Source organism: Zootoca vivipara, chromosome 5 (assembly GCF_965207765.1).
Source record: "Zootoca vivipara chromosome 5, rZooViv2.hap1.1, whole genome shotgun sequence".
In the NCBI taxonomy this organism is placed as follows: Eukaryota; Metazoa; Chordata; class Lepidosauria; order Squamata; family Lacertidae; genus Zootoca; species Zootoca vivipara.
Genome location: NC_142588.1, coordinates 82103462 through 82128289, shown reverse-complemented (window position 1 = coordinate 82128289; position 24828 = coordinate 82103462). Strand labels below are relative to the sequence as shown.

General features: G+C 41.4%; 1 protein-coding gene across 3 annotated transcripts in view; it reads right to left on the bottom strand.

Annotated features, from left to right (window-relative positions):
- Nucleotides 1-1373: 1373 nt before the first annotated feature.
- GPR160 (G protein-coupled receptor 160) overlaps nucleotides 1374-24828 on the bottom strand; it is a 41235-nt gene continuing 17780 nt past the window's right edge. For 2 of the 3 annotated variants that reach the window (XM_088669853.1, XM_035133887.3), the window contains exon 2: nucleotides 1374-3551. In XM_088669853.1, the coding sequence (XP_088525979.1) occupies nucleotides 2481-3503 (1023 nt within the window). In that variant the 5' untranslated portion in view covers nucleotides 3504-3551 and the 3' untranslated portion in view covers nucleotides 1374-2480. Of the gene's footprint in view, nucleotides 3552-13425; nucleotides 13564-24828 lie in introns of those variants that run through there. The other variant, XM_035133886.3, reaches the window with a different exon arrangement.

Here is a 24828-nt window from a genome sequence, read left to right as displayed (position 1 = left end):
TGGCCATTTTGTGTTCTTTACCCTTTTCATAATGGATGAAATAATATTTCTGTTACGTGAACCAGTAAATGGATGAAGTGGTGACAAATATAATCTTAACTTTACTGCCTCTTCTATTGCACTAATATCTGAAAATGCTGTTTAAGCAGATAAAGTACTTAACTACAATTTATAAGCTTGTAAACTAAATTCTTTATGTTCTGAACCCCGTTTTTGTATTTATCCAGGGTAATTTCTCCCTCTCTTCTCTTTTGTTACATCTATGAAAGCCAACATAGAGACAAGGGTTATGTTAGGAATTAGCAAATTTGTGTGAGGCTGAGAGACAATGGGACTTTGAGTATATTTGCATATAATTTCATGTAAAATTAATCACACTTCTTTGTTTGCCTCAAGAGGCCCAGAGGGTGGCAACACAAGAATGGGCCTTCTCTACAGTGGCTCCCCATCTGTGGAATGTTCTCTCCAGGGAAGCTCGCCTGGCGCCTTCATTATGCATCTTTAGGCGCCAGATAAAAATGTTCCTTTTTAACCAGGCCTTTGGGTGATTTGATTGACATCCTATGCCCTTTTAAAATGTGGGGTTTGGGGGGGGCGGGGTTATTGGGTTGTTGCTTTTATTTTGATTATGTATTTTGTGGTTTTATATTTTGATTTTATTCTGTGAACCGCCCTGAGACCTCTGAGTACAGGGTGGTATATAAATTCGATAAATAATAGTACTATATGTACGTCTGTGTTTGTATCATGGAATGGTACTTCGATTTTCCTAAACAAGTGGTTTAAGCATATGTAGCAACAATTTGGCACTTTCATTGTTTCCAGTGAAAGTTTAAAAAAATTATCCCTCTCCTAATTCAGCTGTATCATTTTTACATTTAAAGAATAAGCCACACAGTGATTTCGGTAAAAATTGATCTGTATGTATCCTTTTTATATAAAAAGCACTTTCATATTTACATAGCATGTGGATGAATTTTAGATTCTCATATTTGTTATGGTCTGTAGGAGTGATGTAAAATTTACTTGTTATTAAATCTGTCCATGAATAATCAGATTATACAAAGGATGAATCAAAGCACCTTATACTATTGCTGCTTCAATTTGCTTGTAATTGCACCTTTTGTTATTGGCACACACATTTTTTTAAATTGAGCATTCTTATGTGGTAATATTTGCTTCCTGTGGGGTTAAATATTTGACCTACTGCATCACCAACTTGGTTTATAGTTGAAACTTTACATTGAAAGTGTGAATACAGTGCTGCAGAAATAAAAGCTACTTCCATTTGTCTAGTTTGATGTCTTTTTTCACGTTGAAGGAAGAGTAACAGCCACTTATTACTTTATTTCCAATGTGTTGTTCAAACGCTGTGTAATAAAACTATTTATTATTTATTAAATGTATATACCGCCCTATACAATATAAAAACACAAAATATTTAATCAAAATAAAAACAAGAACAACCCATAACCCCCTGCAAATAATCAGAGGGGAAATAGAATTTAAAACACACATACACAATATTCGTAATAAAACCTATAAAAATACGCACACATCAGGTATCGTCAAGGATTAATTTAAAAGATCAATTTATCTGTCTTTCAAATCAAAACATTTTAGCCATTGGTGTTTTCCCCGATGGCAACCATTCATAGAAGCTCTTTGATCCAGTGGAAGCTTCCATGGAAGGGCACTAGGAGGCAATTTTCTATTATTCCCCATGCCTTCTGCAACCCTTGCCCCATCGCCAAATCTGATCCAAGGGTTGAGGAAACCTTTGGGACAGCATTTGGTGGGAGCAGAGAAGGTGGCATGGAGGGCTGCAAGAGAAAGGTGGAAATTGCAAAAACTACCTCCTTCCATCCATGGTAGCCTCCACTGGATCTGAGAGCCTTGAATGAAATGAGGGCAGAATTTGGTTATTATTACAAACAACACTGTTGGGCACCTTTGACAGTAATTTGTTATTATATTGAAGTACAGGTGAAACTCGGAAAATTAGAATGTCGTCGAAAAGTGCATTTATTTCAGTAATGCAACTTATTATTATTTTTTATTTTAATTTTTACAAATGCTTTCTTTTGGAAATTCCACATTAATAAAACAAATAGTTACAATAATACAAAAATAAACATCGCTATTACATTACATTATTTACATTCCATTTATAATTGACCCGCCTAACGACAAATAATTACAATTACAACAAATAAAGACTTGACATATCTTGCTTTGCATGTCATGCATCTAATATAAATTGCGTTACTAAGATGCACTTTTTGACGATATTCTAATTTTCTGAGTTTCACCTGTAAGCACCCAACTTGGTAAACAGCACACAATTATAGCACCGCTCACATACACATATTGGTGATTCATCCTCCAAAAAACCTACAAACGTTTACAAATGTCGCAGATTAATACAATATTTCCCGACCTATTATGGTAACTCAATATTCCTCTCTCACAGCTGCTTGCTAACAGATGAAACTTTGGGTGGGGGGCTTTTGACTTTTCTCTTCATCTTGGCAGTTGAATGGGGCAAAGCAGAATTTCCAGCTGACAAATGGATCCACATCCCAAGTCTCTTCTGTCATTTCAATCTGGTGGCGCCTGACCCAAAATGCGATTCCAATAATAAAGCTGTTGGCAAAATAAAGCCAGGGAACGTTCATCTCTACGCAAGCAGGAATCTCTGCACCAAGGAGCAGGATTAGCATCTGAAGGAGCACAAATGGTGCCCAAGTGCCAATAAAGCAGATAATAAGTCTTGTCAAAAAATGCTTCGCAGAGTCTCTGAAGCTGCACTCGGGCATGTAAGGGAAGAACAAAACAACCTCTCTCTCAATAGAAATTAGTTTAATTGATTTTACCATATCCAAAACTTCTGACCAACAGAATGCAAGAACCAGGCATATGATAAACACTATGCCTATCGTCAGCCAGTAGCTCTGGCTGCTGGTGTAGAAAGGGCACTGGGAGGCAGAATTGGAATGGCTTACCTCTAGTCCTATAGAGCTGCCTGGAAGATTCAGAACATAACAGAGAACTGAAATCCATGTGAAGGCAACAGCAACTGCGTATAGTGATCGCCAACACATGTTGGGACGCTTGGAAGTTTGGGTTATTGTAAGGTAATAATCCAAACCAGCTACAAAAGAAACTGGGTAATATAAGATTCCATAGGCAAGGGCTGCTATCTGAGCCAGAAGGCAGATATGATACACAGTAAATCGGATGCCTAAAAGCATGAAATCCTGAAAACAGGCAATGAGGGACATTGTCGCTAGAAGCACAAAGTCAACAAAGGCTAGTGAATTGCAGAAATAGCCCATATAACTCTCACGGAGATTTGGTTTTCGGACTTGTAACAAAAATAGATTAAGCATGACTTTCCCAAGCATGATGAGCAGAAGAGCTCCACTAGCTTCAGAATGATGGGAGGCTTGGCCATGTTGAAAATATGAAAAGGAACAGTTCTCACAGAAATTGGCAGCCATTATTTTGGATGGAGTTGAGTACTATTAAACTTTATTTCCAATGCATACCTAAAAGATAAAAAGAAAGGTGTGTTAGTTATTTCTAGATTCTTAGATACATAATTAAAATAGCAGTACAAGCCATACATTAAAAGCTCGTTGGAATAAAATATGTTTTTAAAGACTTCCTAACAACAAAGAGGGATGCTGATCAATACCTCCAGGGAAGGGATCCCACAACTGCGACGACTCCACCAAATTGGGTATACCTATCCGTATTAAAAGGTATTGCACAATCAACCCACTGCCAGAGGAATTCATATAAAAAGTTTCTTTTTCTTATCCAGCAGGCTTTAAATCATGCCATATTCATATGTTGCCATTCTTCCATTTTCTCCGCCTTCCTCAATTGTCAGGAGAATGAACACAGAAAACCAAGATGTCTTGTGTTTTGCTTTCATTACATTTAGGAAAGCATAGTGGTGAAGCTTTTGCATGTATGCAGTCTCCTATTAAATCCTTGGCATCTCCATTTTAAAGTCAAATAGCACCGCTAGAAACACCTCTGCCTCAGACCTTTAAGAGACATTGCCAATCAAAACAAACAAAGCTAGGCTGAGATGGACCAAAAAATCAGCCCCATTTCCCAGTATGTACTGAAAACACCATTGCCCTGTTTCTTGTCGTGCACTGTCAGAAATGATGGTTTTGTTCAGGCATCCCCAAACTTCGGCCCTCCAGATGTTTTGGACTACAATCCCCATCATCCCTGACCACTGGTCCTGTTAGCTAGGGTTCATGGGAGTTGTAGGCCAAAACATCTGGAGGGCCGCAGTTTGGGGATGCCTGGTTTTGTTTCACAACAAAGAAACCATAGCCCCAAGTGAGAGGTAGCTCTATACATGCAATCTTGACCGTAAGGCTCAGAGCTAGACACCAAAATTATTAACCAAGTTATTATTAAAGGCAGTTCACAAAAGCCTGTTGGAACAAAACAGTATTCACCTGCCAGCAGAAGGACAAGGAGGGAGCCAGTCTAGCTTATCTGGGGAGGGAATTTCAAAGACTGGGAGCAGCTACCAAGAAGTCCCTCTCCCATGATCCCACAAAGCATCCTTGTGAGAGTAGTGGGAACAAGAGAAGCCCCCCCCCCCCCGAAGATCTCAAAACCCAGGCAGCTTTGTATGAGTCATCAGGAAACCATCCAGATCCATCAGCCTCCTGGGGTGCAACACTTATTTGGTCCCCTACCCCTGCAGAGACTCTGAGTTCAAGCAAGTCTAAACTTTACCAGGTAGTAATCTGACCATGACAACTGAACTATAGAAAGTTCCAACACTCTAAGATTGCCATAATCCAATTCCATGCAGAAAACCAAGACCAGAGTCCATTCACTGACCTGGTATGGACCAGCATCATGAGATCACAAGGCAATAGAACCATGGAGGGGGTTGGAAGCAAGAGAAGTTCATATATATTTGTTTATATCCATCTAGCCCAGGCATCCCCAAACTTCGGCCCTCCAGGTGTTTTGGACTACAATTCCCATCATCCCTGACTACTGGTCCTCTTAGCTAGGGATCATGGGAGTTGTAGGCCAAAACATCTGGAGGGCCGCAGTTTGGGGATGCCTGATCTAGCCTATGAATTTATGTGTACCTCTCAGTTTTATACTGAATCAGACCCTTGGTCAACCAAAATACGGTACATTGTGATGCATATCCTGCAGGCCAGCAGAACATGATGTAGCCACTGTTCAATCAAGTCACTGATCTGGGTGGGTGCAACCTTATCAGTCAGAACCTGTAGTCAGCAAGAATGAGGCCAGTGGCATTAACTCTTGAATAATGCAGCCTTTATCCAAAGAAAGACCTGGACCCCACCACCTCTGGCTCAAACAGTTGTTTTCAGCCACTCTTGTGTCAGCATTTCTATTATAAACCTCCCCCCCCCCAATCCTGCCTGCTCCTCGCTCCTATCTTTTAAAATGTTATGACTCAGCCTAAAAGGCCTGGGCAGCATTCATAATCTGTTCACGAGGTCAAAGCACAAGAGCCGTTTTATTTGCATAGATTATTCCTATTAGAGGAATGCCATTGTGTAGGAAGGCTTAAAATGGAAACATCAGGTGTTTGTACTCTTGAAGGCAGCAAAACTGAGTATTCTTGAGTCCTGTACAGCTGCAGAATTCTGTTTCCCTCAATATTACAGTTTTACACTTTTTTAAAAAAGCAAGTGTCCAATTCTCTTGATTTGAAAAGTTTCACAGCACGAAAAGTTATTTAATATGCATAAAAATAGAGGGCTGTGAACAGCTGGGGAGTGGGGAGCAAACAAAGCAGGACTACTAGGCAGTCTGACCTAGAGGGAAAGTACCTTTTCAGCTTCAAGCGATTAACCAAAGCTTCCTTCCTCATGTGCTCAAGTTTCCATGTGCTGCTCTGGTTTGCCAGAAGCGGCTTTGTCATGCTGGCCACATGACCTGGAAGCTATACGCCGGCTCCCTCGGCCAATAATGCGAGATGAGCGCGCAACCCCAGAGTCGGTCACGACTGGACCTAATGGTCAGGGGTCCCTTTACCTTACCTTCCTCATACCCACACCACCTTGTGCCTCAAGCCAGCTTACAAATTTACCATTATTCAATAGAAGCATTACTGTCCAAAGCAGAGCCACAATAACCCTTACAACAAAGTAGTTCAGTATGACTATTCCCATACTGTACTCTAGATAGGGCGAATAATGATGAAATATTGACTTTTTAAAAATTTCCTCATTTATTTTATTTAACAAAACTTAAACTCTAGACAAGACTGAGGCACTGTTAGTAAGTGGTTCTCTAAACCAGAGGGGTTGGATACTGCTGGCTCTGGGTGGGGTAACATTCCCTCCAAAGGAGTAGGTACATAGCTTGCGGGTACTTCTAGACCTGTTACGGTTGCTTGAGGTTCAAGTGGCCTCAGTGGCACAGAATGCCTTCCACCAGCTTTTCAGCGATGACGCAGCTGTGCCCCTATCTGGACTGGGATAGTCTTAACATCTTTTTGGCTATGCTCTGGTAACCTCTAGGTTGGATTACTGCAATGCATTCTACAGTGGTACCTCTACTTACGAATAACTCTACTTACGAATGTTTCTACTTACGAATGGAGCTCTGTCTGCCATCTTGGATGCAGTTTAGATAGGATTTTTTCTATTTACGAATTTTTAGATAGGGTTGCTTCGACTTACGAATTTTTTCTCCCAATGCATTCCTATAGGATTCGACTGACAAATTTTTTCGACTTACGAATGTGCGTTCGGAACGCATTAAATTAGAGAGGTACCACTGTATGTTGGGCTGCCTTCAAAGACAGTGCAGCAACAGCAGATGAGATGGCACAGAATTTGGCAGCTAGATTGGTGACAGGGACAGAACAGTCTGGACATATACCGGTAATACCAATTCTGGAACAACTGCATTAGCTACCAGTTAGTTTCCTGGCTCCATTTAAAGTGCTGATTTAACGTATAGAGCTTTCTTTTTTATTTGCGTTTATTATAATTGCATTTAGTATTTTTGATGCTCTAGTATTTATTATTCTCTTTGCCCTACTGCTGAACTCGGGGTCTCCCTGTCTTAAGGAGAAATAAGAAAGTGATCCACGACAGACAAAGACCCTGACAGACACATAGCACGATCCAAAGACTATCATGCGTAAGAGCCATTATGGAATAGCATCATCATTCATGGTTATCACCATAAGTTTCCATAGTCAAAAAGCAAATGATTGTGGTTTGTCTTTTCTTCACCAATATGATCAGCTGCTGCAAAAGCAGCAAATGAGGCTCTGACTATGTTGTCTCCTTGGCATACATGTATCACTTCTTTGGATCCTGACCAAATGCTTATTTTGTTTTGCATTGTTTTATTTTATTTGTTTTGCAAGCAGATTGTAATGGAGTAGGAAGAGGCTAGAGACATTCAATCTGTTGCTTTCTTGGCTTAAGGAGATTTGTTATGACCGAGTTTGGAGTTATCAAGTTTCCTCCAGTTTACTTAAACTTCTGATTCATCTCTTGAATGTTTAAATAAATCAAAGGTTATCTCATTGTACACTGACACTATGAATAGGGTCTGAATTAACTTGTTGGATAGGGAAAGACAGTTGACCTGACCAGGCAAGATTTTGGACCTTGTAGACCATTTTCTCTAAAAATGAGGCTATCTGGTCTATTTACTAGATATCCTCCCTTTTTAGAGAAAATGGTCTATTTACTAGACGAGAATGAACTCTTACATTGCACACAGCACATGGTGGTCCTTGTGCTTTTGTTTATATTAACATCTCAATGCTGAGTAAATGTCATAAGAAGTGGCTGATTGAGACCATTTTGATCCTGGTCAGACCTCCAGCATTTTATATAAGGAACTCCAAGGACCAAGTGTGTTTAAAAACAAGGTTCTATGCAATGCTACTGCTTCCATACAAAGGGCGAGCTACACAGACACAACTTTGCAGTCTCAGTGCAATGGATGTGATAATGGTGTCACGAGGAAAGGTTTGGATTTGTTAAGCAATGGGGAATATTCTAGGGCAAACTAGGCCTGTATAAAAGGGATGGCTCCACTTGCACTAGGACGGAAACATCATTGGCACTTAAACCTGCTTTTCCACCGTTTTTACTTTACCTGCTCTGGAAGGAAGTTGTCAGGAGCTGAGGAGGGTCCAGTTCAGAACCCATCTCTGCACACACACCCCGATGAAGATGATAAATTTAATGTTAATTTAAATCAGGAAACATAGAACCAACAACTGTGAGTGCAGGGGCACAGGTTAGCAATTTAGAGAGACCAAAGCACCATCAAAATACATTGGGTGAACTAGAGCCCTTGGTCTTAGAGGATGGCATTGATACAGAGGGCTTGGCGGACACCTGGTAGAATAGAGAGAACCAGTGAGATATGGCTATTTCTCGAAAAACTCAATAGGAGGGAAATGGTGAAATATTTATACGATCAGAAGAGAAACCAGAGTATTTAATACTCTCAATATATGCAAAATAATATGTTTGTTCTTCACATAAAAGTAAAAGAATGGGACTTAGCAAATATTGGATTAATAATCCTTGAAGCAGAATGGATGTGGACCTTAAAAATATTCCCAAAATGTGGCTAGACTTTTATATGCACAAGATGGAATGATTCATCATTATCTACCATGGAGGAATGATTGTTAACATTATTGGACTTAACAGAGATGGCGAAGTTGGCATGTTTAATCAGAGAAAAGTCATTGTCAATATTTCTTGAAGATTGGAAACTCCTTATAGACTTTTTGTGTGAAAAAGGAAATGAAATTATGATATCCGAGTTTGAGGATTGAAGAAAATATTGGTTTATAGAAAGTGGAATTGTTGGGTGTTGTCTTGAAGTGGATGTTTTGAATAATACCGGTATATTCCACACTTTTGGCTGAAACATGCATTGCTGGAGTTGTAACAGAATTAAGGTGTACTGTACAGTACAATTTTTTTGGATTTGTAAAAAAATAATGCCTTTCTGGGCAGAAGTACTGAATCTTACACAAACAAGTGATTTCACAAAAATGATCACACTATTTCCACAAATGGGTGTGTTATGCAATACTGTTGGAAAGTCAATCACATAGTAGGATGTTCTTGGGTATAAGGAGTGAAGCCTTATGCGCAAACTGCACTTACATTAGCAGTGCAAGGAATTTGCTATGCAACCTGTTGGAATCCTTTGGGAAATGAATATGTAATCTCAGCCAAAAACAATCCATCAGGCTTTAACTATTCAGTGTCTGCTGATACTGAATAATTCAACATAGCATCTAATAGAACATTATAAAAGAAATGACACCAAATAACCATTGGATATACTGATTCCTTTCTAAGACAAATTACTGTCAAGCCCAGGGTATGTTTGCAATATATATGATTATTATTACTATGTCTCATTTTTAAATTTAGACTATTTTTTAAATGGACCACTTACCTAACTAAAACATCAAGCAAAGAAACTGAAGAGGAAATGCAAGACATAAAACTTTTACAGAAAGACACCACTGATATCTTTCCTACCTCACAAATGTATTAAGCTATGATTAAAAAGCAGTAAATATAAATAAATGTGAACATATTATACTCATAGGGTTGTTTCCAGCATTAATCATACTCACAGACCCACTAAAATTAATAGACATGGTTAATTTAGATCCATTAATTTGAATGGTCCTACTCTGAGTAGAATTTAGTTGCATAATATGTGCTGAAAGACTATTTATGCCATAGAACACCACAAATACACAATACTACATACACACATTTCATAATCCAGAAAACAGTTCTGCAATGTCCCATTGAGTTCAACAAGGTACAGGTAAATGGGTACGGGATTATAGTCTTAGTCCCATACTCAAATCCAACAGCTGGTATAACCGCTTCAAACATAAGCAGGCACTGAAAGAGTTGGAAAAATTCAGTCTTCAAACCACACATGGATTCAGAAGACTATGGAACAAAATATTATGCAATTCTAAATATGTGTCCTTGGGGCGCCTACACAAGATGTGGCATTTTTAGTTCAGGTTAAGTACCGTAATCCAGTCTACCGACTATACCCATGAACATGGTCAGTGATGAGGTTGATACTTTTACCCAGGGCCATCCTACAACAGCCTTGTGAAAAAGTAGTGCAAATCCCTCCATTCACCAAACAGATAAATTAAGAAAATAAGAAAAGCTCTGCTGGATCAGGCCAAATGTCTATAAAGTCCAGGTTTATGCTCCCACTGCAACCAACCAGATACCGGTACCTGTATCTATGATGAAAAGCCCACAAGCAGGAGTGTGACGGCACTCTCCCACATGTTGCCTTCAGTACTGAGGGTGATAAACGGCCATTCTGACTGATGGACACTGAAGTGTGAGCCTAAAGTGTGGAACTGGGTCCTCTGCAAGAAAGCCCACTTCATGTGTGCCCACTTCACATGATTTTCCCCCAGTTTTATTTTTGTATTCTTTTCTTAAAATTTATATACCACTTGATTGTAAGAAAGAACCTTGAAGTGGTTTACAAAAAAATAAAATGAAAGAATAAAATTATCACTAAAAAGTTACAAACGGTTAAAACCACAATAGAATACTGTAAACTAAAACAAATTTGAACTCATACAAATTTTCCAGTTGGTTGTCTGTGGTGAATCAGAGCTATTCACTATGTGAATCAGAGCTCAACCCAAACCAGTGGTCACAAAGAAACCTATTTGTAGAGGACCTCATGCAGCACATGAGTACTGCAGCACCCAACTAAACCTTTCAAAAGTGGGATGGAGTCTCACCCTTAGCCCTTTGCTTACCGGTAATTAGCTGCCTCATTGATATAGGGCAATAAGCTGTTTTGAGTTTGCGATGCTAAACTGGAGAAATACAGATTCAAATCTCAATAGAGGCCAACATTCACATGAATATGATTAGTAATAGCATGAAGAACTCAATCATTCAGAGTCCTTGATGGGGCAATCAGACATTATTGTTAACCTAGAGCACAATGGTGCCTACTGAAGACATTTTTTGTTTAAGAAGGCTTTCCCTGAGGTGTGGCTCAGTAATTTATGAAATATTAACTGTACATATGTAGAGAGCTGGACCATAATGAAGGCTGATCGCCGAAGAATTGATGCTTTTGAATTATGGTGCTGGAGGAGACTCTTGAGAGTCCCATGGACTGCAAGAAGATCAAACCTATCCATTCTTAAGGAAATCAGCCCTGAGTGCTCCCTGGAAGGTCAGATCGTGAAGCTGAGGCTCCAATACTTTGGCCACCTCATGAGAAGAGAAGAATCCTTGGAAAAGACCCTGATGTTGGGAAAGATTGAGGGCACTAGGAGAAGGGGACGACAGAGGACAAGATGGTTGGACAGTGTTCTCGAAGCTACGAACATGAGTTTGACCAAACTGCGGGAGGCAGTGCAAGACAGGAGTGCCTGGCGTGCTATGGTCCATGGGGTCACGAAGAGTCGGACAAGAGTAAATGACTAAACAACAACAACAATGTAGAAACAGTTGTTTTTAGCGTTTTTACGGGTGGTTTTATTGTTTTTAGAAATCGTATTTTAACTTATTTTCTCTTGTTGTACACGGCTTGTAAAATAAATAAACTTCTTACCGCCACACAAATTAAGCTCCCTTGACTAGAAAAGGGTTGTTCATGTCAACATCAAATTTTTAGTAGCTCATAAGACTGGCCAGCAGCAATTTTTTTTTCAAGTCATGCTCTTTACAGTTTTCTTATTCCAAATTCTTTGATTATTCCGATTCCTCCCAAGGAAAGCACGACATGAGCACACAGCACATGCAAAAAGCCATTATTGGGAGTGTCAGACAACAAGCAGGTCGCAAACTATTTTTTAGTAACCACCTACTTACTAACAGTTACCTAGCAAAGATCTTAGAAAGTACTTTTGTAAATTGTGGGTTTTCATGAGGTTTGAAGCAACCCTCATAACATGAATTGTAAGGAAATAATCTTGCATCAGGTGTGTAAAGGAGAAAGGGGAACACATGCCTGTGAAAGAGGAGTCAGGGAAGGGGAGGGGAGAAGTGGGGGTTGTTTTCATATCAGTGGAGGGGAGTTAAAGAGCTAAGTGTGCAATGGGGAGCCACAAAATAAAACACTGGGTCTCACACATCAAGGCAGATGGGGTGATAATAGGGCCTCATGTAGACCAAATATCTTGTTCTCACTGAGGTGATAAAACTTATGTACGGGTATACTATTTCAGACTGCAAGGCGGGGGCTCACAATTTCCATCCATACAAAATCATTTTCTGTACACACAAAAAAGGACTAAGGAGAAAGATTCAAGTCTAGCTTACTCTCCCCACATCAAGAAAAGCAGCTGCAGCGGAGGTGGGTGATTTTCAATAGAAAAGCAGCTGGAAGGGTAAAGCAGTCTCCAAACAGGAGGGGTTAGTGTAGTTTGGCACAAAAGGTGGAGCTGGGGGTGAATTATGCAGTTGGAAAGTTGATAAAATGCAGTTTTGAAAAAGGAGGATCAGACACTTTAGGTTTTTGTGTTTATTAAGCATTTAAATAACAGGCCATGTCAAGGACAGAATATATACAAATTATATGAGTAGAATGCACTCAGTTTCCTTACTTATTACAAACGACCCAAACCACATTAAAACATCTTTGTTTGGGCCTCTTCTTCACCTTCACTTTCCGGCAGGTGACGCTTCAACTCATCTAGGTAAAGACTTTGTGTATATGATAGCAGCCTCTAACTCACAAATGTAAATGCTTATTACACAATAAACTGTAAGGTTAGTTTTTAAGGTGCAAAAAAAAAAACCTCATCCAGGTAAATACCTTTAAAGTACTCTGATTTTTTTGGTGCAGAATAGTTACTGAACTAAGGCAGATTCATAAATGCACCTTTGCTGTACAGTAGATAACAACTATGGAAAAACCATCATGGATACACAATATAAACTTCAAATGGTCTCATTTGGGGTTAGTTTTTTTTAGTGTGGTGTGTCTGATTGGGATTTCCGTAGTTGGAAAATCTGCTTTATAAAAACCTTGGCAGCTACATGTCTTCTCCCAAAACGGCTTTTCATTTTTCAAAATACATAAATAAAAATAAAACCTAAACAAAGTTACACCTCCCCATCGCATGTCATTTGACCTCAATCACACCTTTGTGGTCACATTTCCTGACTGTTGTTTTGTCAGAATCTCCTTTTGTTTTCACCTTCATTGCCACAACTTAACTCGTGAGCAACCTTTTCCTTCCAGAGGTGCTGTGTGTTCAGCCATTGCCTGGCAAGCAGAAATCTAACCGATTTAACTCTCACGATCCACACAGAAGCTTAACCTATTGCATTTCTGCCTGCTGCGCAGCTGGTTAAAGAGCATAAAGCACGAACTCACCAGTCTTAAGCCGTCTTCAGTTTCTAGGCAAGATAGCACATCAGGAGGAGGGCTGGACCAAAAAAAGGACATTTCCCCCCTCACCCCCGCCTTCCATAAATCCTTAAGTTTCTAAAATTAGAGGCTCAAGCCTGTCTAGCAGAAATCCCACGCGAACCTAGGCTCCCTGGTGCGGCTACTCAACTGCGGGGGGCAGTGGAAAGAGAGAAATGCACTCTACACACGCTCAGAAGCACTCTCCTCTTCACGAATCCCTCACGCCCAAAGGAGGTTCCGGACTCAGCAAACCCTGTCAACGGGCGGCAAACACACAAGCCGATCTGCCGTTGTCATCTCTTAAAGCAAACCTTTAGATTTAGAGCGGGCTTCAGAGTTCAGCTCGCGGGGCGGGAAGGAAGGAGGGCGAGTTCCTTCGGCGGCCACTTTTAACCTGCAACCACCCAAGCCCCACGCCATGATCCAGCAAGACGCTGTGCTCGGCGGGAGAGCGAGCGAGCGAGCAGGCGGTCGGGCTGCCTGCTTGACTGGCGGCCACTCCCAAAGGCGGCTCTGGGTGGGGCTTCGCGGGCCTCGCTTCGCGGGCAGAACCGGTCTGACGGTTTAGAACCCTCTGGTGGTCGTCCATTTCTCGGCCTGTTTCACCTGTGTGGCGTTTAATCTGACCCGTCCAAAGAAGCCGTCATCTGATTTTGAGCGCCCCTAAGGGGGCTCACGTCTTGGTCAGTTTATATCCCATTAGCCGTCTCGCATGGATATTATTATTGTTATTGTTATTATTATTATTAAATTTTAAAGGAGGGAAAGACTTTCACCACACGTTCACTCAGCTCTTGAGCCGCCTCTGGGGGCCTTCGCCGCAGACGGGTGGGGAGGAAATATAACGAATAATACACATGCCCCCTCCGACAACCTGCTCTCTGCTCACATTTCATAGGTTTTACCTCAACAAAGCCAGTCTCTGGCATAAATGTCACCTGGCCAAGGCATTTTGGCAGAGGCGAACCACAAAACGGCGCCCTTCTGAGCACCAGGGAAGAAGGCGTGAGGGAAGATCTACATCAGGAGCTTTACCTTTTTTACATCAGGAACATGGGGGTGGGTAGGTGGGAAATAAATATCTACATGGGGTTCTTCTGCTGCTGCCCCTGTGGATCCTGCCGCCAGAGGCGGTTGCCTCACCTTGCCTAATGGTTGGGCCAGCCTTGCATAATAGCTATAGTAAGAAAACAATGGGTACGTTTTGGCAGCCCTAATCTCCCACCTCACCCTCTCCTTAAAAATAAAATTGCTCGCTGGATCCCATCAGCAGCACACCCATCATGGGTGGGGGTTGGATTTTACATTGCAATAGGCGGACGCGATAGGTGTGAACCTTGAACACCCCTTCCTAGTGGGCAGCAAAGGAGGGACTTGCGCTTGGGAAAAGGGTTTAAATATTCATGTTTTTGATAGGAAAGTGTGTGCCTGCCTTTTCAAGTCACCCACTTGCAAGTGTTTATTTTCAATAAAATATTGCTGCTTCATCAACTTTGCCCAGACTTTATTATTTCAAAGGGGTCCAGGACCTAAGTCCTGGGGACCAGTGTTTATATCTCACATTTTTGCACCCTGTTTAGCCTTGTCCCTTAGCTGTGCCTAACTTTTATCTCCCAAAGCTGAAGCCCTTTCCCCCAAATGGACCTCATATGGCTCTTTGACTAACTTGGCCAGATCTTCTAAACAAAGTCCCCTTATTGTGTTACACATTTCCATTTTCAAGTGTGGAGCTGGCAGAACCAAACTGGCAGAACTCCCATCTGTTGTCCTCCAACAAATTATTTAACAAGTTGCAACTGGATTAAACCCCAGAGCCTAGGGTTTGGCAATCGGAAGGTTGGCGATTTGAATCCCCATGATGGGGTGAGCTCCCGTTGCTCGGTCCCAGCTCCAGCTCCTAGCAGTTCAAAACCACATCAAAGTGCAAGTAGATAAATAGGTACCGCTCCGGCGGGAAAGTAAACGGCGTTTCTGTGCGCTGCTCTGGTTTACCAGAAGCAGCTTAGTCATGCTGGCCACATGACCCGGAAAAACTGCGGACAAACGTTGGCTCCCTTGGTCAGTAAAGTGAGATGAGCACTGCAACCCCAGAGTCGTCCACGACTGGACTTAACAGTCAGGGGTCCTTTAACTTTACCTTTATAACTGGATTTGATGCAGTTTTAGAATTTCAATCCAAGAGCAAAGGAGTCCCTCCGGCAAGGGAAAACTGCAATAATTATCTGACAAGAATAATCATCTTTGGGCAGCTAACCTCTGAAGATGTTACTTTTTTTGTAAATATATTTGTAAATTCTGAAAGGGAGCGCTACCTCTATCCCTAATTTCAGTATCCTAGTCCCAGACTCCACTATCAGATTTTGGAAGGCTGATGTCTAGGATGCAAGTTTAATCACACTTAATATGTCCCCTTGAACTTGGTTGATCTTCCAAATATTTATGCATAGGAATAATTTCCGTTGAACAAAACAAAACTTCCTTCATAAATTCAGTGTATAGTGGTACTCCGAGTTACGAACTTCATTCGTTCCGGAGGTCCATTCTTAACCCAAAACTGTTCTTATCCTGAAGCGCGCTTTCGCTAACCTCCCACTGCCACCAGCGCACAATTTCTGTTCTCATCCTGGAGCAAACTTCTCAACCCGAGGTACTACTTCCAGGCTAGCGGAGTTTGAAACCCGAAGTGTTTGTAACCCGAAGCGTTTGTACCCCAAGGTACCACTGTAGTCCTTTGTACTCTAAAGCCATTACAGCAGCAATCTTTTCACTCCATTTTTCCACCTAGTTGTCAGAAATGTCCACTTCCCAATGTGCAAGGTCAATTGGACATATTGCAGAAATGTTCTTGAGTTTCTGCTTGGCACTTACACCCTATGTTTCAAACAGCCAAGCCTTTTTCTGCCATAGGTTATTTTGTGCTTGAACAGAAATTACTATTTCACCTTGTCAGCATCACTAGTGAGTTCCTTACCATAAAACCTTCTGGTATTTTTAATAGATATTTTATTTTTTCTATCATTTATAATTTTTGCTGACATTTCCCTTGCTTTGAATAATAATTTGAATTATTAATTGTACTTAAGCTGGAACTGTACACTGCCTACGCCCTGCTCATTACCTTCCCCTAGCTGCTATGTCAGACTCTATGTATGTCCCATGGCAGCCGGGGATGGGAGCAATGTGTATGGGCAAATGCCTCCTAAGCCAAAGGAGCCTGCAAAGGTCCTTGCTTATCTCCATAATTGCACAACTTGTACAGGTTACAGAATTGACTGCAGTGACAGAAACCATCCATTCCTTACTGTACTGTGTTTTTTCCTGGTCCATTTAATTTCATCTTCTTTATAACCACTGCCTTATTTGTTGTGATGTTACAGAACCCAGAAGAAAAGCAGGAAGGCGTAGAGATAAGGAAAGTGAGTGGGTGGCACGTTAAAAGGAGACTAGAATACAAGACATAGTTCAATCCAGGCTTATGAGAGTTTAGTGGCAAAACTTGTTTTCAGCACTAGCACTCATCCTAAACAGAAAAGACGAGTGCGCTTAGGAGTTTGTATAAAGTTCCCTCCTCATTGAATAGCTCTACTCAGTTGAGACACAACTAGGATTGCATTGCACAGAGAACATACTACAGGAAATGACTTTCTGCACACAATTTGCGGGGACTAAAACTGACTCAGGCTCAAACTGTCACTCAGCTACGAAACTTGGGCCAATGATTATTTATTTATTTATTATTACTACAACAACCACAGCTACTAGATTTATTACCCACCCTTCACCAGCAGGTCCCAGGGCAGGCTATAGCGATTTGAAATTTAGTATTTAATGAGGGTGAAAGAGGAGAGCGCAAAATATGGTCTGAAGCTCAACATAAAAAAAACCCAAGATCACCTCCTGGCAAATAGAAGGGAAAGAAATGGAGGCAGTGAGAGATTTTACTTTCCTGGGCTCCTTGATCACTGCAGATGGTGACAGCAGTCACGAAATTAAGAGACGCCTGCTTCTTGGGAGGAAAGCAATGACAAACCTAGACAACATCTTAAAAAGCAGAGACATCACCTTGCCAACAAAGGTCCGTATAGTTAAAGCTATGGTTTTTCCAGTAGTGATGTATGGAAGTGAGAGCTGGACCATAAAGAAGGCTGATCGCCGAAGAATTGATGCTTTTGAATTATGGTGCTGGAGGAGACTCTTGAGAGTTCCATGGACTGCAAGAAGATCAAACTTATCCGTTCTGAAGGAAATCAGCCCCAAGTGCTCACTGGAAGGACAGATCCTGAAGCTGAGGCTACAATACTTTGGCGACCTCATGAGAAGAGAAGACTCCTTGGAAAAGACCCTGATGTTGGGAAAGATTGAGGGCACAAGGAGAAGGGGACAACAGAAGACGAGAGGGCTGGACAGTGTTCTCGAAGCTACGAACATGAGTTTGACCAAACTGCGGGAGGCAGTGGAAGACAGGAGTGCCTGGGGTCACGAAGAGTCGGACACGACTAAACGACTAAACAACAACAACAATTAAACAGTAAAGACAAATTACAGTCCCTGGAATAGAGTGGGTCCTGAAAACACACATCTCAGCTTGATCTGCATCACAGGGTTGTTATGGAGATAAATGGGTAAAGGAGAAAATCTATGTACACCACCCTACGCCCATCAAAGGAAGGGAATAATACAAAAGAAACATATTAATAGAAATATATTTTTAAAATGTGGAAAGAGTTATGTGACAGCTGTTGCTAGACACTACAGGAGGGGAGTGGAAAAGCTGCACATTCAGTATGTAAACCCAATATTTACTTGTTTGTTTGTTTATTGGGATTCAAAGGGTCTCAAATGCAATTTACAAATAGCAAATACAAAAATAAAACAGAGTGGGGGTGGGGATACAAACCATAAAAAAAACCATACAAACCACACAAACAGCAAGGAGGTGAAGAAACAAAGTAAACACATCATCATAATCAAAACATAGTATATTGAACATAGCAAAAGTGGTGGTAGTAGCAGCAGTTTTAAAAGCTTTCCTAAAAAGCGAAGTTTTCAGCACCTGTCAAATGACCCATGGTGACTAGGTCAGAACTGTAATTCCATTGTTGCCTGCTTTAGTCCAGGCCTTATAGACGTTATAGGAGCCAAGTCTCTTGATCAAGGTACTGCTGAGTGCTGCGGCTGTTTTGTGTATAGAATTATCAGTGTTGGATTTGCCAGTGATTAAACTATGATGATGTTTATTATACAGTATTATATTGTTAGCGGCCCTGTGCTTCTCTGATAACTGAGGAGGCATCTAAAATCTGCTGGTTTTTTTCTCTTTTGTAGCTCTGAGCAGAATCCACTTGTTTCTCTGCCCGTGCTGCCCAAGTTTTCTCCATGATGAAAATCCACAAAATAGATGACAGCAAGCTAACACTCCCCTTGCACTTGGCCTCTAAGGTACACTCTTACTAATTATGAATTTAGTACAGCAGGGTAAGAATCTGCCCACAAACAAACAGAACTCCCTTGTAGCACCTGGGTGCATAGTGGGAACTAGTTTAACTGCTGCTTTCCGAAGCTACTCTGCAGCGCTCTTCCTGTTTTAAGACAGAAAATTATCCAAGTCGTCATTTAATACCATGTTTTCATATACAGTATTGCATTATGAAGTAGTTCCAGGAGCCATGTAACTCCCTAATCCCCCTGCAAGTTGGACTTCCTCTTACTTCCATAACAAGCAGGTAGCCCTAAATACCTATAGGGAAGAATTTACTAGAATGCAAAAACCAATCAACATTCAAGAGAGCGGCTCTGTTTCTCTTTCTGTATGTGAGAGGCCCAGAAACATTGTTTGGAGTTCACGTCAGGAGATTTTTGACTGTGGCTAAATCAAGTTGTAATTTGTTCTTGAAATCAACACCACCTCACAGTTTGCATAAACAAGTGAACCATGAACCAGCTGCATAGGTGTGTCTGACTGAATTACAAAAATATATTAAGCATTTAACCAGGACTACCATATGTACTCTGTTGTGGGCCAAACTAGATATATTAAACACATTAGCCAAGTTCATTGATTCCAATGAACCTATCTGAGCATGACATAGTTGGATACAGCCCATTGACCTGTTAAAAGAGACAAAATGTCTGCAGGAAGCACTGCCAAAAAAGAAATTGGCAACCCTTTTTATGCACACATCTAACCTACCTACTCTGATGCAGTCCCACAGTTCTTCCCTGAAAATCAGGATGTGGGCAAGTTAAGGGTACATCTGCATCTATCCCTTCAAACAGCAATAGTTGCTCCATTAGTAACTTCAGTACAGTATTAATATGCCTCATCTTGGTTGATGTAGAAGTCCTCCAGCTGACCTGTTTATTGAGCATTCATCCTAATTTGCTTGCACAAAACTTGTGCGGAGACTATACAGTGTCCACCCTTTATTAAGCATTCATTCTGAATGGTTTGTGGGGAGCTTGTACAACAACAAGCACTCATCCCAATTTGTTTCCCTGTAGGTTATATGTCTTCCCGTATCTCATGCTTTTTAGTGCATTTCCCCATCATTTCTCCTAATTGCAAAAAGTATGCTTTTCTCTAAATAAATAATTGTGTGAATGTGTTGTGCCAGAGCACTTCAACCCACTTCGGTTGTGGAAACCTAAATTTTGAGAATGTGACTGAATGCCTCTTGCAAAATATTGACAGTCCGGATGCAACTCTGCAGACACATTGATGTGAACTGGGGCAATGTATTCCGCACTGCATTGTCAGCATGAATAGATCAGAAGGAAGTGTTTTAGTAATGAAACTACTACTACTGTTTGAGAGGGCAGGTATGAACATACCCCAATTTTCTCTCCCTTGTGTTCTTCCCAATTTATGTATTTTCAAAGGCACTTGCCCCTAGCTGCTGCCAAATGTGCTGTTCTAGGAGTGATTTCCTGTACTGAATTACTAATATACAAATAGCCTTCACGTCTGAAATTCAACCACAGCATGCAAAAATTCCACATTAGCCTGAGCAGCTTCTCCAAAGATGTCTAAAAGAATAAAACAAGCTTTTATTTAGAAAATGATGGTGATGATGATGCAATCCCCACCAAAGCAGAGACATTATATTCAAATTCACTGAACTTTGTGGCTATGATGTAATTTAAATGATAGGTAAGGTAAAGGGACCCCTGACCCAGTCGTGACCGACTCTGGGGTTGCGTGCTCATCTCGCATTATTGGCCGAGGGAGCCAGCGTATAGCTTCCAGGTCATGTGGCCAGCATGACAAAGCCGCTCCTGGCAAACTAGAGCAGCACATGGAAACGGCGTTTACCTTCCCGCTGTAGCGGTTCCTATTTATCTACTTGCATTTTGATGTGCTTTCGAACTGCTAGGTTGGCAGGAGCTGGGACCAAGCAACGGGAGCTCACCCCGTCACAGGGATTCGAACCGCTGACCGTCTGATCAGCAAGCCCTAGGCTCAGTGGTTTAACCCACAGCGCCACCTGGGTCCCTGTGGCGAATTTAAATGATAGAAATTAGCATAATGCAGAGATGCTAAATTTCTTTTAGCAAACAGAACCACAGAAAATACACTTCTTCCTCTCCCATTGTTAAAAGAAAACCGCTTTCAAAAATAAGATTGGCAACACAGCAGTGCTCCATTGGTGAAGAGTGCAGTTCAAACATTGCTGGTGCCTCATTCCCCTCCCTCCCTCACCATTCTGGAAATAAGATACATTTTAATATGAGCTGTATAAAAAAGAAAGCAAAATCTAATTGCAACAAATAAAATTTGGATTTAAGTTAACTTTTCAGGCAGGCACATAAGAAACATTTTTATGATGTGAAGCATCTGCTGAGGTAAGTGCATCAAATAAGCATCTGATTTTTTTCAAAACAAAATTGAGAACACTATAAAGGAGATATGAATATTGACAGATATTTACAAAACTCAAAACGTCCAAATTGCTTAAAAGATTGAGACCATCTGTGTTTCTGTAATTTAGCATATATCACAAAATTATACCATACTGAAATGAATTTATATTTTTGATTTTGGCCTATTTTGGCATATTTTTTGCATGTCAAATTTCCAAGTGGCACATTGCATACCAATAATACAGATTAGCTCCTGCCAAGTCCCTTCAGAAATCTGCAATTGTGAATCATGCTGCAATAAGAAAGTATCTGGAAAACTCTTTTTATTGTTTTTATTAAATATTTTATTGGGTTACAGAAGTACATGTGGCTCTGCCTCACTGGAAACAAACCTCCTGGTCACCAAATTTCACCAAGACACTATTTTCGAGAAGCAAAATAAATGCACACTTTGTTCTAGAGTTGCTAGCTTTTAAACTAGTCCCATTTGATTTGCATCAATTAGCAGGTCATAATACTTATCTCCCTGCTGTGAAAAGCTTTCATCGGCTAAGTCCTGTATACCAAGCTCCTTTAAAAGCACCAAGAATAGGGAAAGCTGTGTGCCCCTCCCCCAAACTGGCTACACTTTCCCTTCCTCATTTATGGCACATCATCCCCAGGGCTTTTCTCAAAATATACACTTTAGTGGTAGGGACCTTCACATTTTTCAAAGACATAGAGAGCAGTTTTCTAGGTGCAACCTTACATCTGCATAGAAACTAATCCAATTAGTTACAGGTAGGTAGCCGTGTTGGTCTGAGTCGAAGCAAAATAAAAAAATTCCTTCAGTAGCACCTTAAAGACCAACTAAGTTTTTATTTTGGTATGAGCTTTCGTGTACATGCACACTTCTTCAGATACACTGGAAACACTGGAAGGGAGTCAACTTCTATTCATGCGGTTGGCCCTGCATTACGTGAGGGGGGGGGAGGGCGCCGGGCCGCCAGGGGGGCGCTGTGTAGCTGAGCCTGCGGCAGCTGCGCAACACTGTGCCTGCACTGGGAAACGGGGGGAGGGGGCGCCGGAGCAATCTTCGCACCATGGCCCCAGATATGCTTAAGACGACCCTGGACAGAATAACAACAGGAAAAACCCCAGAAACCCAGAAAGCAAAAGTCACAGATTGATGTGCATTATAATGAGTGAAATAAGTATTTGATCCCTTTGCAAAAGATGACGTAGTACTTGGTGGCAATTACAGAGGTCAGACGTTTCTTGTAGGTGGCCACCAGGTTTGCACACAAGGAGACTGTTGCAGGAGAGGAGCGTGTACCAGTCTTCCAGCCCCAACTTGCTACCAGTAACATGACCTAATACACCCAAGAAGGAACCACCTAATAGTGGAGATCAGCCAGAGTCAGGGGCATAAAAGTGCATAGAGAGACTGGTGTGTTGGGGCGGAAGATGTTGTCACAGTGAGACAATGACAATGTATAATCTTGGGCCAAGCAGGCTCACTTTCTTGTGTGATCTGCTTTGCATGGGGTCTGTGTTTTCTTCTATGAAGTTACTTACTGATTGCCTTTCAGACTACGGCCTCTCTGCCTCAATGTTTCTCATCTGTAAAGTGGGGGGGATTTTTTTTTACAACCTCTTCTCTTCTAAATGTTAAATTTGTTCATCATATACTGCATACAAGTGGGAACAGCAACAAAATGTTGTGCTGTGGAGTGCTTCTGTTCATAATTCCAGCCACCATCTCTTGCAGAATACTCCATTCAATTTCCCCTCCACTCTTACTTACCATCTTCCCCCTTAACAGCCAGGATTTTGTGCCCACTAAACATGCTTAGTCCTCATCGGGCTGATTTTTTTTCTGTTGAGGGCTTTTTTCTTCCCTAAAGTGTTATCTGGGGCTGATAGGAGTTGTAATAATAAAAACAATAACTTTATTATTTATACCCCACCCATCTGGCTGGGTTTCCCCAGCCACTCTGGGCAGCTTACAACACATTTAAAATTTTTAAAACATTAGACATTAAAAATTTCCCAATACAGGGTTGACTTCAGATATGTCTTTATTTCCTTGACATCTGATGGGAGCGCATTCCACAAGGGGGGTGCCACTACCGAGAAGGCCCTCTGCCTAGTTCCCCCACTTCTCACAGTGAGTGAACTACCAGAAGGCCTTCATAGCTGGACCTCAGTGTCTGAACGAAGGGGGAGGAGACGCTCCTTCAGAACGCTCCAATAAGAACTAGAGGGCACCAGGTTGATGAAGCCTGTCTTAGATTAGCATGTTTTCTATGGGCTGTGGCCCCATTGAGCTCCACCTTTAGCTCTCCTACTGCCTTTTGAACAGGCTCTATCCTAGGCCCTGCCCAGGTACCAGAGTTTGGATTTTAGGGAGTTGACAGCCCAGTGGGGAACCTGTAACAATAGTTTTCTGCCCATGAGTTCATTTAAATTAAGCACTGATGTTGCGCAATTGAGTCCTTTACTCAATAACAATGATGATGAGTCACACCCCAGAATTTTCTAAAGAAAAGTTGTATTTCTCGCCCGAGCAGGAAAGGTTTCAGCAAGCGATCAGTAAGGCATTCAGAGGCTGAATCCAGATCTCTGTTTACACAATTTTTATGGTAATATAAGTTATGCATGCAAGACACCCATTGCTACAGTTTTACCCCAGCTTAACCACAAAGACAGATGTTTCCACCCCTCAGCTAGCTCGGCTTTTTCCTGTTTATAACCTTGTTTTAAAAATCACGCCCTTGCACTTTCTTAAAACTTTCCTTGTGGTTTGCACTTTCTCTGTCCCTCTCTTAAGCTTGCATTTCAGCACGATTACAATGCTTTAACAATGAAGGTGGTGGTAGAGCATAGTCATCATGGCTGGTGCTGTTGATAGCCTTGCCCTGCAATAATTTGTCTTATCCTCCTTTAAAGCCATCCAAGTTGGTAGCCATCACTGTCTCCTGTGGGAGTGAGTTCCTTAGTTTAACTATGCTGTGTGATGAAGTACTTGCTTCTGTCTGCCCTGAGTCTTCCCACATTGAGCTTCATTGGATGTCCACAAGTCCTAGTGTTATGAGAGAGGGAGAAAAAAACTTTTCTCTATCCATTTCATCCATGTCGTGCACAATCTTAGAAACTTCTACCATACTTTCTATCATGCTGCTGAACTACAACTGCCATCATCCCTGACCACTGGCTAAATTTGCTGGGGATGATAGGGTAGGAGCTGTAGTTCAACATCTGGAGGGCTAAAGGTTCTACACCTTTGTTATATAGGGATTTGAAGGGGCAGGGGCAAGAGGTGGCCCCAAGTGGATGTTACAGGTATGAATTCCATGTATATCCATCTTCTCTGCAGCTGGATGGGCTGTGAGAGAAGAGATGGCTAGAGGCACACTTTTGTTTTATGTTCACTCCCTTATAGAAGGCAGGTACCCTACTCACTTCCTATTCTGGTAAGGAAGAGATAATTCTGTTTACCTTCCATTCAACTAGTCTGTGAAGCTG